This window comes from Budorcas taxicolor, chromosome 2 (genome assembly GCF_023091745.1).
Source record: "Budorcas taxicolor isolate Tak-1 chromosome 2, Takin1.1, whole genome shotgun sequence".
Taxonomy (NCBI): domain Eukaryota; kingdom Metazoa; phylum Chordata; class Mammalia; order Artiodactyla; family Bovidae; genus Budorcas; species Budorcas taxicolor.
In genome coordinates this window covers 177,317,026-177,333,474 of record NC_068911.1, presented here as the reverse complement: position 1 = coordinate 177,333,474, position 16,449 = coordinate 177,317,026, and the positions used below count along the sequence as shown (strand labels likewise).

The 16,449-nt window shown below is 54.8% G+C and overlaps 1 protein-coding gene across 4 annotated transcripts in view; it reads right to left on the bottom strand.

The window, feature by feature from the left end:
* TMCO4 (transmembrane and coiled-coil domains 4) overlaps positions 1-16,449 on the bottom strand; it is a 106,230-nt gene that overhangs the window by 45,898 nt on the left and 43,883 nt on the right. For all 4 annotated transcript variants that reach the window (XM_052661022.1, XM_052661047.1, XM_052661038.1 and 1 more), the window contains 5 exons: positions 9,928-10,025; positions 9,405-9,548; positions 8,272-8,391; positions 3,461-3,625; positions 2,461-2,597 (listed from right to left, as the gene is read on the bottom strand). In XM_052661022.1, coding sequence (XP_052516982.1) covers positions 2,461-2,597; positions 3,461-3,625; positions 8,272-8,391; positions 9,405-9,548; positions 9,928-10,025 — 664 coding nt within the window. The remainder of the gene's footprint in view (positions 1-2,460; positions 2,598-3,460; positions 3,626-8,271; positions 8,392-9,404; positions 9,549-9,927; positions 10,026-16,449) is intronic.

The window sequence follows — 16,449 nt, the reverse complement described above, 5'->3', positions numbered from 1 at the left end:
GTTCCTGACCCCGGGCTCTGATGTCTCCATCAGGAGAGGCGTTTATGCAGGCGGGCACCTGCTCAGGAACCGGCTTCCTCTGAGGCTGACAGGCAGAGTGTTTCACTGGGTTAATTCCCTTTCATCTCACACCATTACCCAGCAGCCATCTCTCCTTCCCCATGTACCTATGTGCGGCAAATGACCGCAGTGAAGGGGGCCCTTCTGGAGCTGGGAGAGGGGGTGGGAGGTACCCCCAGATGCGATGGAGAAGAGGGCAAAGGGTGACGTGGAGCAGGGGGACAACTGTTCTGTTCCTAGATAGGAGAGTGGGGTGTGAAATGCTAGCCTTAAACGAGAAGAGGAGACAGTAAGTTAGATGGCTGTGTGCGGGATGGAAGCCTACCGAGGACCTACTGTTGGACTGCAAGGAGATCCAGCCAGTCCATCCTAAAGGAGATCAGTCCTGGGTGTTCACTGGAAGGACTGATGGTGAAGCTGAAACTCCAATACTCTGGCCACCTGATGCGAAGAGCTGACTCATTTGAGAAGACCCTGATGCTGGGAAAGATGGAGGGCGGGAGGAGAAGGGGATGGCAGAGGATGAGATGGCTGGATGGCATCACCGACTCGACGGACACGAGTTTGAGTGAACTCCAGGAGATGGTGATGGACAGGGAGGCCTGGCGTGCTGCGATTCATGGGGTCACAAAGAGTCGGACACGACTGAGCGACTGAGCTGAACTGAAGAGTGTATTCCAACATACAGCAGGTGCAGACAAGGACTGTTTGCGTCTACTTATACAAGGCACCTGGAAGAGTCAGATTCACAGAGTCAGAAAGGACCCTGGTAGATCCAGGGGCCGTGAGGGGTGGAGGGGAGGGGCGACGGGGACTCAGTGTTTCACGGGGTCAGAGTTTCAGTCTAGGAAGGTGGAGACTTCGGGAGGTGGACGATGGCGAGAGTTACACAACAGTGTGAATGGGCTAGTGCCTCTGCACTGGACAGCTAAATGTGGTTAAAGTGGCATGTTCATGTTACGTGACTTTCACCACAAGAAGAAGAAGAACATAAACAGGGATTCCCCTGTAAGGCATCCCTGGTGGCTCAGACGGTACAACATCTGCCTGCAATGCGGGAGACCCGGGTTCGATCCCTGGGTCGAAAAGATCCCCTGGAGGAAGGAACTGGCAGCCCACTCCAGTATTCTTGCCCGGAAAATCCCATGGACAGAGGAGCTTGGTAGGTTATGGTCCATGGGGTGCCCTGGTGGTCCAGTGGTTAAGAATCCTTTCCAGTGCAGTGAGCATAGCTTTGATCCCTGGTTGGAGAACTAAGATCCCACATGTCTCAGAGCAACTAAGCCTGTGCAGCGCAACCGCCGAGCCTGCGCACCGCGACGAGTCTGCGTGCCTCGATGACGGGTCCCACATGATGCAGTGAAGACCCGAGGCAGCCGAATAACAAAAAACAGGTAAAGAGAAAACGGGGGTTCCAAGTCAGATGCACAGAGGACCTTTCTGACTAAAGAATGTGCAGAAAGGGCAACCTGGAAAAGAAGGTCAGGAGAGGGGTCTGAGTACAGGGTCTACAGACATGGACGCAGACAGCAGGGGCAGGCACGTTTCATCAGACCAGCCGGCCTCAGCGCTCTACGCCTTTCTGTTGTGTTTGGGCCAATACGTGCATCAACTCCTTGCTGCCCCACCTCCATTTACTTCCACAGAAGTCCCTCCATTGAATCATATTCCAATTCCACAGAAACTTTGTGGTCGAGGCTGCCAGTCACTGCCCAACAGCTACTCTCCCTTCATCCTTGGTAGCAAACTCCTGAGCTTTTCTGCCCCCATCCCCACTCCCACAGCTACCCAGCCAAAAACTAAGTTTCTCCAACTTCCCTGTAGCCAGGGACAGCCTCAGGACTGAGTCTTGGCCGAGGGATGTGACGGCTTAGCTGCCCTGAGGCATGTGGGATCTTCCTGGCCTTTCACTTGTATCTTCCTGCCTCTGACTGTCTGGAATGTGGACGGAACCCTGATGGTTTTTATATGGTATCTGGACCACTGGAGACGTGCTTGGAGCGTAGTTCTGTAGACATCTGTGCAGGAAGGGCTGACCCTGACCACACCTGCAGAGGCCTCTGACACTCAGTCCTCACCTGATTCCTTGCTAGGGCAGCACAGTCAGTAACCCTTACTGGTCCATCCTAAGATATATTTTTGCAGGGCGTGGGCCCACCACACATCATTCGGGACCTTGTTGCCCAACCAGGGATGGAAGCTGGGCCCCCTGTAGTGGAGTGCAGAGTCTTAAGCCAGGGAAGTTCTCCTAGGACACTTTTGTGACTTGAGCTGGAGGAGCAGTGAAGACCCTTTAAAGCCACCGGGCTACCCCGACATAGGCTCGTCTGAGGTATGACATCTGCCCACCAGTCAGCTCCCCTGTTCCCTCCCACCCCCACTCCAGCCAGTCCCGGGTACCTGCTGCCGGGAGAGCAGAATGTGGGCCAGGTGCTTGCCAACCTCCGCCGATCGATAGAGGCACACGCCCCAGGGGTTGTCAATGACGTTGGCGACACTGAGGAGTGAGGCTGGCCAGGTGAGGGCGGCCACGATGCCTGGGGGGGAGGGCTACAGGTGATGAAGGCAGTCGGGGTGAGGGTGGGGGGTCCGCTTAGGGAAGTGACTGGCTGGCTACTGGATGCCCGAGTGAACGCCTGCAGTCTCTAATTTGGGATCTATAAGTTTGCCAAGTGCTGCCAAACTGCTCACTAGCCCAGAAGAAGAGCGAAGCTCACGCATTTCTGATACGTGGACTAGACCTCAGGTTCAAACATCTGCCACAGGTGGGATTCCAGAGATGGCCCAATCGATCACACCACCCTGTATCCCTCCCACTTTGCCCATAACCCTGCAGCGCCCCTGGCCCCGCCCCCTGCCCATCCATGCTAGGCTCCATCACGTGACCCACTCTGACCAATGAGACACTGCTGGATGAGAGGTGTGAAAAGGACTTGTGCCTTTGATGCACTTCTCCCGGGGGTGTGGGCTAGCCTGCTACCCCAGGAGTGGAGGAGAGACGAATGGAGCAGAGCCTGGTCACCCTGGTCACCCCAGACAAAGCTGGCTGACACCGGTGGGTGGCCAGCTGACACACAGATGCATGAGCAGGCCCAGCAAAAGTCAGCCAAAGGAAGCCAACACTCCTGAGCTACTGTGATAAATGACTGCTATTTTAAGTCATTGGGTTATGGGGTGGCTTGTTACACAGCAGTTACTAACTGATACACTAGGTGATGATGTGATTGGCTGTTTATCTATTTCCTCCCTATGAAGACCATAATAAGCATGTCACAGATAGGGTCACCCAGGGACGAGCACAGTGCCTGACTCCCTGGGGGCCTCAGGCAGGCAAAGGCATAGAATCAGTGTGGCCTGGGAACGGTGGGCATGCTGCTGGTGGGGGAGAGGGGAGGCTTACCAGACAACACCGTGTACTTCAGGGCCTCCTGGGCCACCATGTTGGCAAGACCGCTGAGGATGGTCTCCAGGGCGTTGCCGAGCTCCATCAGGTACTTGGCCTCCCAGGCTAGGCAGTACTGCTCACGGCTGCGGGCCAGGGCAGCCCACGGGGCGTTGAAGGTGCCTGGGGAGAGCGTGGGCAGGTGGGGTCTCTCCTGTCTGGGCTGGAGGGGGCCCCCACTGTCCCCAACAGGCAGGGGCAGAGGCCCACTCACCCTCGTGGGAGAGACAGGAGGACCAGCTCTGCCCACGGGCAGCAGCTGGCAGTGGAGCAGGTGTGCTCTCAGATGGAGCACGGGGCTACCCTGTGAGCGGGCGGGCTGGGGTTCTAGACCCAGACCCTGCGTTCCTTAGCAAGGTCATTAGTGATCTTGAGCACCGGGGCTCTATCTTGAGCACTATCCCCTGCTGAGCCTCACTCTGCAGAGCTGTCCAGTGGGGAGATCGCTACTTGTCTCCTTAGCTGTAAGAATTAAGTATTCCGACAACGACGTACGTAAAGGGCTCTAGCCTCACCCTCTGCAGGAATTCTGGCATCAAGCTACTGAGGGCCTACGGCAGCAACACACGGGCCACACGGGCTCGCTCCCTGAACCAGCCGCGTCTCATTCACACCACCGGGGGACAGTCTGCAACCTGGGGGCGGAGGGCTTTGAGGCCAGCTTTGCCATGAGCGCGCTGGCTCCCCTGACTTTTCTGAGCCTGATTTTCTCACTGAGGGACTGGAAACGGAAGAGTGATGCCAGCAGCGCCCACGGGCCCAGTGCCAAGCAGGAGAAGAGAACCAGGACGGCTGGCACCGCTCTCCCTTCTGGTCCTCCCTCTGCCTCGAGGATAGTGGCCCTCTCTAGCAGGACACTCAGGCCCCCGTGACCTGGCCCTTGCCTTCCTCACAGCCTCATTGTTCATCACGTTGCCCTTTGGAAACACATGCTTTTGATTCTATCCCTTTGTTCACTGTTTCATTCCTACACAGACATTACCAGGGACCTAGACCACACCAGGCCTGGAGCCTGACCCTGAGGATGCAGCCCCTGATCATTGCAGGAATGTACAGTGAGCAGGTACCAAGTGCTGGGCAGCTCCGCACTGAGAGTTTTCTCATGGGCTCTCTGATTTAATCCTCGATGTAGCTTCGGAAATGGAGCCCCACAATTACAGGGGATAATGTTATATCATTTTACAATGTAGGAGGCTGAGCCAGCCAGATTAAGAAGCCCTCAGCCAGGGAGGGAGAGGACCATGCAAACCTCGCAGAGTCGCTGGTTTGTGGACCGTGGGAGCACAGAGGAGCCCTGTGCGTCTCTGCCTGTGGCCCAAGCGACCTTCCATCCTTAGCTTTCTATGAGCTTCCAGCCCGCTTGCCTTATCTCCAGGGAATCCCCTCTGGCCCTCTGATGGGTCTCACACCCTGCGCTTTCCTGCCCTGAGTTCTCATCACGGCCCACGATCGTCCATTTATTTTTGCCTCGTCTGGTGCCCGTCTCTCCCGCTGCCCATCTCTCCCGCAGCCCGTCTGCCAAGCGCTCGATTCACAAAGCCTCATGAAAGCAGGATGAGTGAAGGGAGGGAGGAGAGAGCTTCCCTTTGCCTCCGGGTTCCAGCTCAGCCAGGCGCCTTGACCTGCCCGACCCAAAGCCCTCGTCCCTGCTGAAGGAGCTCTGCTGACAAAGACCTCTGAGGGGCTGCTCCCCATCTCTGCAGGGACCCGAGCAGAGCTCTGCAGCATCTCAGGGGTTAACTGAGGAGAAGACGGCCAGCCCCGAGAGAGGATGTGGGCAGATTTTGTGTGTGCGCACACACGTGTGTGTATGTATGTAAGGCCGCATATGTATGTAGCACACATGTATGTGTGCACGTGTGCGCATGTATGTGTACATGCATGTGTGCGCATGTATGTGTACATGCACGTGTGCGCATGTATGTGTACATGCATGTGTGTACGTGTGCATGTAAGTGCATGCACATGCATGTGTGCAAGTGTGTACATGTGTGTGCATGTATGAGTGCCTGTGTGTCCATGTATGTGCGTGAGTGGTGGGCTGTGATGCTGGCCCAGGCTCTGGACCCAGCTGGGCAGCTTTCTGGTCCCAAGGCTCGCAGCAGGGCACACTGCCCTCTGAGCCTCAGTTTCTGCAGGTGTCAGAATGGAAAGAGGGCATCTGACTCACAGGGGTCACGGGGACCACCTGATAGGCTGCGTGAAAAGCATTACGAAAACTATAAAGCGCTCTCCTGCCTTCTATCACCCAGTGGCCAAGAACATGGGCCGTGGAGCCAGACAGAAAGCGGGCGAGCCGTGCCCTGTTCCCTGACTAGCAAGGCGACTCTGGGCAGCCCTTATCAGCCTCAGTTTCCTCATCTGTAAAATGGGGGTGATAATGATGCTCACCTTTGTGGCTTGACGTGAGGGCCTAAGTGAGCCAATGCATGCAGAACGCCTGGCTCCGCGGTGAGCTACTAGGCCACTATCACGATTACGTGCAATCCTATTTAATAAAGGGACAGACCCGAGAAACTCTGTTTGTTCCCATCACAGGCAGAAGCAAGCCTGTGAAGATATGAGACTTCTTTCCTGGGGTCAAGAAGGCAGGTGATACTTCCCTCCAGAACTTCGTTCAGCTCGGCTGCATTTCTTATAACCGCCCCCTCTGCCTGGGGCACATGCTGCACTAGGCTGCTGGAGGAGAGCCCCGAAGACAATCTCCTCCTCCCCACCCCTGAAACGAGCTTGACTCTGACCTGTAGCCAACTCAGCCAGGGGGTAAAACAACCATAGCAGATTTGCTCTCCACACTGGTCAGAGCTGCAAACTGCTTCGCTTCGACTCTTCGTCCTCCCTTCCTATCTCGGTCTTTCCGTAGCACAGACAACACCATGAAACAAAGGAAGAGGGGCCCGGGGACCCAGACAGCGCCCGGAAACAAAGGAAGAGGGGCCCGGGGACCCAGACAGCGCCCGGAAACAAAGGAAGAGGGGCCCGGGGACCCAGACAGCGCCATGAAACAAAGGAAGAGGAGCCCGGGAACCCTGGCTCAGGAGACCTGGGGTGGGATCCTGCTGGGCCACCTGCCTGCCACGTGACCCCTCTAGCTTTCCTCTTCATCCAGATCAGGGAAAGAACAGCTCTGCTTCAAAGGGTCACGCGAGGTAATGTACATCAGGCTCCTAGCGTGTGGGTGAAATGCCTGACTCAGGGTGCGAGGTGCTCAGTCAATGCCAGAGACTGCTCTGCAGGGACTGGCTGGGGTGAGCCTCACCAGTAAGACTCTGGGGCCCAGAAAAGCCTCTCAGCACAGCCTGGGCATTTTCTCACCTGCTTCCTGCTATGTCATTCAGGAGACCTGTGGCTTCCCCCCTGGGAACCCACAGGCTCTGAGTGTGTGTATCTGGTTGGGACGCTCCAACTTCCCGGGCTCACCCTGCTCTCTCCCTGGGCTGATGACCTGGCTCATCCTGTTTGTTGAGCCTCACATGGGCTCTTGCAACCTTGCACTTTTCTTCCTCGGGGCCACCCTGGCTGGAAGTCCCCCAAATCACACATGTTCAAATTACAGCAGCAAAGGGGACGAAGTAATGCTTGTGGGATGTCACTAAAAGCCTTCCACAGGCCACCTTGTTTAATCTTGGTGAGTGCCCTGAAAGGCAAGGACAATCTGCTTTGCCTCGCAAATGAATCAGCCAAGGCACAGAGAGGTTAAGGAAACGGCCTGAGGTCACACAGCCAATGTACCGGTTTCTCACTTCGTGCCAAAAGTCCTCTGCTAACCTCCCTTTATCCTGAGGAGACGTCCGAACTCCTGGCCACAGCGCACGCGCTCCTACATGATGCGGCCCCCCAAACTCCTGTCTTCCAGCCCCCTGCTCCAGCCATCCTGTGCTTCTTTGGCACCACAGGCCTTTCAACACGCTGCCCTTTTACTTGGTATTCATTGCTTTCTCTTTCTTTACCTGGCTAACTCCCAGCTAGTCCTTAGCCTAAAACGTTTCCCCTAGTGACTTTTCCCTCACTCCCCAGAAACACTCTGTGCTTCCCCTAGTGTGCCATGCACACAGCGTCCCTCTAATTCTCTGCTCAGTGATCTGTCTCCTGCCTTGGACCATATGTTCCACGGGAGCAGAGGCCATGACTGTGCTGCTCACCACTGGACTCCTAGGGCCTGGCTCAGTGTCTGGCAGAGTGTGCTCTGTGCTCTGTAAAGCTGCTGAAAGGATGGACTGATGGGTGGATGTGTGGGTGGATGGACAGATAAATGAACGGATGGATGGTTACATGGATGATGGATGGGTAGATGGATGGATGGGAAGATGGACAGATGGGTGATGGATGGATAGATGGATGGGTATATGGATGATGGATGGATGGACAGATAGACGGATGGATGGATGGATGATGGATGGGCAGATGGACAGATGGATGTGGGTGGGTGGGTAGATAATGGATGGATGGACAGATAGATGGATGGATGGATGATGGATGGGTAGATGGACAGATGGATGATGGATGGACAGATGGATGTGGGTGGGTGGGCAGATGGAGGGATAGACAAACAGATGATAGATGGATGACGAATGGACGGATGGGAAGACTACGGGATAAAGTTATCTCACCACTCTGAGCCTCAGTCTCCTCTGAGAAGTGGGGCTCTCCTACCTACCCTCTAGAGACATACACCGGCCAAAAGCCTAGGCAGCGTCTGGCCCACAGCAGCAGACCTGGCTCAGCCAGCACCCGCCCGCTCCGCATCCTTTTCTGCCCCCGGTCCTCACGGTATTTCCCGGATGCCAGCCATCCCGTGATGGCGACGGTGATGTGCAGCTGCCTGCCTTCCGTCAGGGGCAGAAATGTGAACTCCTCAATGGCCCCAACACGCTTCTTCATCTTGTATCCTAAAGACCCAGATACAAAAGTGAGGATGGGGTGACTGGGCACCCTGGGGACTGTTAGTCAGCGTGGCTCTGCGTAGTCACACACTCACGGTGAGTGCCGACTGCGTGCCCTGCTCCTCAACAAACATCTCATTTTTGGACTCATTAATGTTGGTGCCATGATCGCCCCTAATTCCAGATGAGAGTAAGAGGCTTCCAAAGGCTGGTGAGCCCCGCGAGTGGCAGAGCTGGGGCTGCAACTCAGAACCCAAGTTTATAAGCCACTGCTCTGTCCTGACTCGGCGGGCACTGTACCTTTTCCTGCCCACGAACTTCAGGAGCGTGGCACACCCATCTTAGTAAAAGTGGTGTGAGCAGACCAAGGTTTTCCTTTTAAGATTTTAAAAATACGGACCATCTTTAAAGTCTTCATTGAATTTGTTACAATACTGCTTCTGTATTATTTTGGTGTTTTTGGCCGCAAGGCATGTGGGATCTCTGCTCTTGGACCAGGCATCAAACCCTTACCCCCTGCATTGGAAGGCAAAGTTCTTAACCAGTGGACCACCAGGGAAGTTCCCATGAGCAAGATTCTTAATGTGGGAAGCTACAGGCCACCTGGGAAGAGGAACAGGAAACTGTGATGAGGGGCCTACTGACATACGTGGCTTGGAAAGACTCCCTCCCAGCCCCCACCCAGGTGATGCTGGTGAATGAAAGTAGCCATGTGTCTCTTACACGGGGAAGCTCAAGCATCTCTAAGGCATCCTGCCTGGAAACTTCCCGGGTGGTGACAAGAGGTCCAATAAGACCCTCCCTAAAGAGTCTACACCGGGGGCAGTTTCACAACCTTGGCCCTTCCCCAGACCCATGCCGAAGCCTGCTGCAAGTTCTGGAACTCAAGAGAAGAGGAAAGCCACGTCCTCCTCCTCCTCCGTCTCCCGGGGCATGGTGAGAATCTGGGCATGTCCCTTACAGGGCTGGGCCACCCGGGGCCGCAGACCCCCATGACCGCCGCTGCTCTGGAGCCTTACCTGTCAGGCCGGCTCCAGCGGCGCCGAACAGCGAGGTCATGATGGCGATGCCGGCCGCTGAGCCCAGAGCCGCGGCCCCAGCGCTGCCGATGACGGTCGCGGCCCCAGCAGCGACGAGAGGAGCGGCCAGGCCCCCGGTGACGCCTGCAAGGACAGCCGCCCGTGCGGGGGACAGGAGGGTGTGAGCACGCGGCCCCCCGACATGCGCGCAAACACACTGCCTCTGCACACGGCGGGGAGGCAGCCCCCAGCTGATCCCCCTGCAGTGGACACCGAGCGGGGGACACGGGGGAAGGCCTAGTGGTGCCGCTGAAGCCCAGGGCGGCTCGAGCAGGGAGCTGGCAGTGTTCAGGGGGCAGCAGACCACACAGGAGCAGGGAGCTGCGGCAAGCAGTCTGAATCTCTCCCCAGAGCAAAGCACCTTCAACACGCAAGTGAGCAAGCGGCCCATCATGACTGTGCCCTCAAGCCAGTCCCTGGGGTCATCCCACCCGGCCCGGCCACGGGTCCCGTCTCATCTTACCGATCACCGTCCCGCCTCCCACGGTCGCCAGGCCTATCAGCAGATAGCGCTTCCAGTTCCTCCTGGTCTCCTTCCTCTTCCGGGATGCCTCGGCAGACCTGCGGGAGAAGAGGTTGCCCTCTAGGCCCGGCGGTGCCTGGGCAACCTTGATGGCACCCCTCCTCCCCAGCCCCCAAAACTAGCCTCCGTGCCACAGGCTCTATCATGCAGAGCGGGGTACCAAGGTTACCCCGGGCCCATCCAGCATCGACGGTCTTAAAAAGCTGAAAACGTTCTAAAAACCCAGTATGTGGGATATGCTACTTACCCAGTCGATCCATCCTAACAGGGTTGCAATTTGAATAATGAAAAGACAAAGAAGTAATAACAATCACAGCAAAACAAGCACAAAGGTATCTTTACGCAGACGGACTCGGAACGAGTGCTAGAGCCACAGACTCCACCACCTCACTCTCTCCTTCCCTGCCCCGCGCTCTGCCATCTGCGCCCACCTGCCCCTGTGATGTGTGGAAACCAGTTTCCCTTGAGAATAACCGCTTGAGATATGGCTTAGAGAAACGTCTGTGCTGGAGACCTTGGCTTTGGGGCAGCAACAACTAGAACTGTGCAGACTTGAGATCTGAACCTGACAAAACATAGCAAAAGGGAAGCAGTGATGGAAGCTGGGGTCAGCTGAATCCTGAGAATCCTTCCCGTCACTAAGGCCAGGTTTCCTGTCCGACATTCGGCCCGTGGTGCTTTGGGGCAATAAGGCGCAGGACGGGAGACAAGGCGGGAGGGTGCAGTCATTACCAGCGTGAACTCTGAACTGAACCTGGAGTTTGGACAACAACTCGGTGCTGGAGCGACGACAGATGACGGTGATAATGAAAGAGGGTTAATATTTATTGAGGACTTTTAACACGACTGCCACTGTGCTTTGCACTTCGAATGGCTTATCTTATCCCAGAAGCAGTTTTCCTTTTTATTGTCCGCGTATCATAGCCGCGTTCAGGGATAAGCGTACCCGGCTTCTGAGCGGCACTGGGGAGCAGTGCAGGGAATCTCGGGACACAGAGCCTGACAGCCAGCCCTGCACGTGGGGACCCACATGGAGGCTGTTCCCACGAAGCTCCATTTCCCCGAAATTCAGTCCCCCCTTTTGTAAACAGGGGGATAGGAACGTCTCCCTCCTGAGGCTGTTGGTTTGTAAAGATTCAATTCATTAAGGAATTTAAGTCTCCTGCTAAGTCTCCTCCTGCTCTGCTCTGAGACCAGCAAAACTGTTGACCAAGATCACTCTGTCATCCTGGGACCCAGAACCAAGACAGTGTGGACTAAATTTAGTTTGATTCATGCCTTCGATCGACAGACTTTTACGGAGCGTGGACAGCGGGCGGGCACTTTTGTGTGTTGGCAAACAGGATCACGCGGTCCTCAATCAGAACTGTTTCCTTCCCATCTCTTGCCTCCTGAACCACACGTAATAGCGAGAAACAGTTCATCCTCCAGTTAGTGAGAAGTGGGATTTGAGATGGGCATTCAGAGACCTGCACGCATTTTGGTTGTTGGCCCACTCACCTCAACCATCTTAAATTCCTTAATGAATTCCTTAATGAATCTAATCTTTACAAACCAACAGCCTCAGGAGGGAGACGTTCTTATCCTCATGGGGGTACAGCCCAGCACTTCTCAGTTGCTTTACTACTGAGCAGAAACCAGTTCTCTGTGATCACAGGTGTTGGTTTCCTGTGATTGAAACCCACGCCCTCAGATGTGCGGGAAGAGGTTGAACCACACGCATTGATCATTACACGATGGTGATGAAGGGCCTGGGTTGTGCAGTCAGATTTCAAACCCTGTAAACTAGGCTTGGATCCTCCCTCTGCTGTGGTGGGCCTCAGCGTTCTCCAGATGTTCAGTTATGCCCTGCACTGGTCCTCCCTAAGGAAAAATGATCCTTCTCTGCCCTGCTGAGCTGAGTGGCCCCATGACCCGCTTTAGCCAGTAGGTGGAAGGGATCTGTGTCACTTCCTGCCTGACCCCTTCTGCTCTGCCCCGAGACCAGCAACACTGTTGACCAAGGTCACTCTGTCATCCTGGACTAAAGTCCAGTGTGGACTAAAGCCACAGCCAACCTGAAAGAGGCACCTTTTTCTTGCTGTAAGCCGTTGAGACACGGAGGTCATCTGTTACTGCCTAGCCTATCCTGGCGGACAGAGCCACTCACTAACCTCGGGATTAGGTACAAATAACTCGTCCTGTCCGAGTTTCCTCATTCATGAAGAGGGGATAATAACAGTCCTGAATTCCCAGGGGTATTGGGAGGGCTAAACGAGAGTCTACACAGGTGACTGGCATGCTGTAATCATTGTGTGCTTATTGCTCCCATCATCCTTTCCATGGTTACAATAACTTCCTCAACACAGGCTGGAGATATACTTTGGCCCTGAAGTGCTAGCACCATTCGGGGCAAACAGGAAGGCTGGAAATGAGCTGCTTTCAGCAGAGTTCAAGGCCTGAGGAGGAATTCCAGCTGCTGGGCGAACATACAAGAGGAACACACAGGGGCCATGAGCAGCTGGCTCTGCGGACCAACCAGCAGTATCTGGTTCAACAAATGCTGCCTGGGAAACGCTCTGCAAACTAGGGGCAGCCCAGCTCTGCCATGAGCTCACCGGCTCACCTGATTTTTCTGAGCTTCAGTTTTCTCACTTCTGGACTGGAAATGATGATAGCCCCAGAAGGTGACCAATGTCAAGCAGAGTAATATAACCGTGACTGTCTGCCTGTTTCTCCCTCCCTCCTAGTTCCTCCTCTGCCTTGAGGACGGGGTCGCCTCTCCAGTAGGACACTCAGGCCCCCTGCGACCTGGCCCCTGCCTCATGGTTCATCAATTCCGAACTTACACTTTACCCTCCAGAACCACTAAAGTGCCTGCAGGCACACCTCCTAAGCCTCAGTCCTGTGTTCCTGCTGCCCCTTGGCTGCCAAGGACCTTCTCACCTTCCTCTGTCTGGCTAAACATCACTGTCCACTCCAGAGTCGTCTCCTCCAGGAAGCATGCCCTAAGCCTCAAGGTTGCCTGACTGCCCCTACCCCAGACCTTCCTAACCCTCTGGGCTGTATTAGCCTGGAATCTAGACCATTGATTTTCAAAGGCTAGGCTCTGGATCAACCACATCAGGAGCCCCAGCGGGGAGGTGTTAAAAGCACTCCTTTCTGGGTAAGGAAATTACTTGTAACAAGCTCTCTGGTTATGTCAAGTTTGAGAACTGCAGGGGTGAGCCTTCAGGACATAGATCAAACCTTTCCTGCGCTCCAGCCTCAGTAGCTGGCTCTGGGAGTGGCACCTGGATGGGGCTCAGAAGATATTCCTCAGAAAGAAAGATTTGGAGGTGAACATCTCATTGCAGTGATCTATTTTCCCGCTCATTGTCCACTTCTATGAAAACCAGAGGGCACATACATTTTGGCTAAAGAAAATATTTAGCCAGAGTTCAGGCCAGTCACCATCCAGAATGAAACTTCCGGGATATTAGAACAAACCCCAGGGAGGTCCCTGCCTGACTGAATTTAAACAAGAGGAGACACGGGCTGTGAGTCACATCCACGATGCTTCCTACACTGGGAGTGAGAATTCAGAGCACGACACTAAATCCAAATGAAGCCTTGCTCCCATTCCTGACTTTGCCTGCTGTTGAGGCACCACGGCCACACTCACCACCTGGGATGCCGGAAGTGACCTTGAGCTGGAGTTCAGGTCAGCCTCCCAAAGACAGAAGCGAAAGCTGCTCAGGCATGTCTGACTCTTTGCAACCCCATGGACTATACAGTCCATGGGATTCTCCAGGCCAGAGTACTGGAGTGGGGAGCCCCTCCCTTCTCCAGGGGATCTTCCCAACCCAGGGATCGAACCCAGGTCTCCCGCATTGCCGGCGGATTCTTTACCAGCTGAGCCATCAAAGGCTGAAGCCAAAACGCAGATTAGGGCTAGAGCCCAGGCTGAAGTCACAGCTACCTTGTGAGGAGCAAAGACAACCACACTGCTCATCTCACGGCTCCACAGAGAAATTTCCCTCACGGCTACCTTATCTCCCGTGAGAGGGTGTTCCTTCCCCTTTTCTGTCCTCATCGTCACCCTTCTCGTTTTTCCAGAATTATTTCCTTATGACTGCGCTGGGTCTCCGTTGCTGCGAGCAGGCTTTCTCCAGTTTTGGAGAGCGGGGAGCTACTCTCCAGACACGGGCACAGCCTCTCACTGCGGCGGCCTCCCCTGCTGCGGACCCCAGGTGCGAGGTTCTAAGAGCACCGGCGTCAGTGGCTGCTGCCCGTGGGCTCAGTGCCTGTGGCTCTCGGGCCCTGGAGGGGGCTCAGTGAAGCGCATGGGCTTAGCTGCTCCGCTGTGCGTGGCGTCTTCCCACACCGAGGGCAGAACCCGGTCCCCTATGTTGGCATGTGGATTCTTATCCACCGTGGAGTCTTCCCACACCGAGGGCAGAACCCGGTCCCCTACGCTGGCACGTGGATTCTTATCCACCGTGGCGTCTCCCCACACCGAGGGCAGAACCCGGTCCCCTACGTTGGCACGTGGATTCTTATCCACTGGACCACGAGGGAAGTCCACCCTTTCCTTTTTTTTTTTTAATCACTTTCTGCAGTCAACAGAGAGGGGGTGCTTATCTCTGGGGAGTCTAGACACACATTCCGAGTAAAAGCTCAGAAAGCCCACAGAAGAATGATCTTTGCTGCCTTCTTCAGAACTAAGGTGGAAACTGGGGGTTCCCAGCCACACCCGAAGGGGATGCAGTGAGTGACGTTCAGACAGAATAAGAAAGCTGAATCGGATGGTGTCTCCGATCACCTGGGCACCCCTGGGCAAGTGACGTCACCCTCTGACCTTCTGTTTCTTCCTCTGCCAAAGCCTCAGGGGACTGCAGTGAAAATCCAATGAGATGGTATCTTGTACCAGCATCTAGAGAGCACTCAATAAAGGTTAGATGTTGACCATGTTATTATGATGGGCTCCATATCAACCTCCAGCCTGGCATTCGCTGTTTACTATGTGCCGGGGACTGTTCCAAGCTTTTGATAAGAATTAATTAATTTAGCCCTCTGGACAGCCCTGTGACGGAGATACTATCACTATCCCCGTGCTAGAGACGAGGAAGCTAGGGCATAGGAAAGTGAAGTCACTCAACCAGGAGGGGAAGCTCGGATGGCCGCAGGGCTCAGCGAGGCCCCAAGAACAGAGGTGGGGCATTGCACCCTCAACCCTGGCTGCAAAGGATCGCCCTGGGGTGCCAGGAAGCTCACCTTGCAGAAACACAAAACCTCAGGGTTAAAAGACACCTACACGCAATTCGACCCTCTTCCTGGACAGGTGAAAACACGGGTGCTGATGCCAGAGAGGGAAAGCCATGGGCCCAGGGCCACACAGACTTGGCAGCAGAGTCAGACAGAGCACCAGGCTGCTTGGCTGACCAGTCCCTTGGCTTTCCCTGGGTCCTAGATTTTTCCACAGACCACAGATGGAACCTAGAGGTCACCAAAGTCCCTAAAATTTAGTTTCAAAAATGACACCTGTGGAGTATTTTTCCAAGGAAACGGCCCCACAATGAAATAACAGCAATGTTGTTGCTCGGTCTCTAAGTTGTGTCCGACTCTTTGCAACCCCGTGGACCGCAGCACGCCAGGCCTCCCTGTCCATCACCATCTCCCAGAGCTTGCTCAAACTCACGTCCACCGAGTTGGTGATGCCATCCAACCATCTCGTGCTCTGGCGTCCCCTTCTCCTCCTGCCCCCAATCTTTCCCAGCATCAGGGTCTCTTCCAATGAGTCGGCTCTTCACATCAGCTGGACAAAGTATTGGAGCTTCAGCTTCAGCATCCGTCCTTTCAGTGAATATTCAGGGTTGATTTCCTTTAGGATGGACTGGTTGGATCTCCTTGCAGTCCAAGGGACTCCCAAGAGTCTTCTCCAACACCACAGCTCAAAAGCATCAATTCTTTTGGTGCGATAGCAAACGTTGATATTTATCATCTAGTAACTCTGTGCAGAGCTTCCCAGGTGGTGCCAGTGGTAAAGAACCCGCCTGCCAGTGCAGGAGATGTAGGAGACATGGGTTCAATCCCTGGGTCACAAAGATCCCCTGGAGGAGGAGGGCATGGCAGCCCACTCTAATATTCTTGCCAGAAGAATCCCTATGGACAGAGGAGCCTGGCGGGCTACGTCCATGGGGTCACAAAGAGTCAGACATGACTTGGCAACTAAACATATACACACAATTCTGCAAGGCCTGCTCGAAGCACTTTAGGTATAGAAACTTCATTTAAGCCCCACACGAACCCTTTGAAGAGGGTGCTATTATTATCCCCATTTGCATGTGAGGAAACTGAGGCTCAGAGAAGTTAAATAACTTGGCCAGGATCACACGGCTGGTAAGTGGCAGAGCTGGGCTCTGTTTCACCGTCCCTGATCTGGCATGACTGGTATTCTTGGAACAGAACCTCTAAGTAATATGTTTCTTTCTGACAACAGAT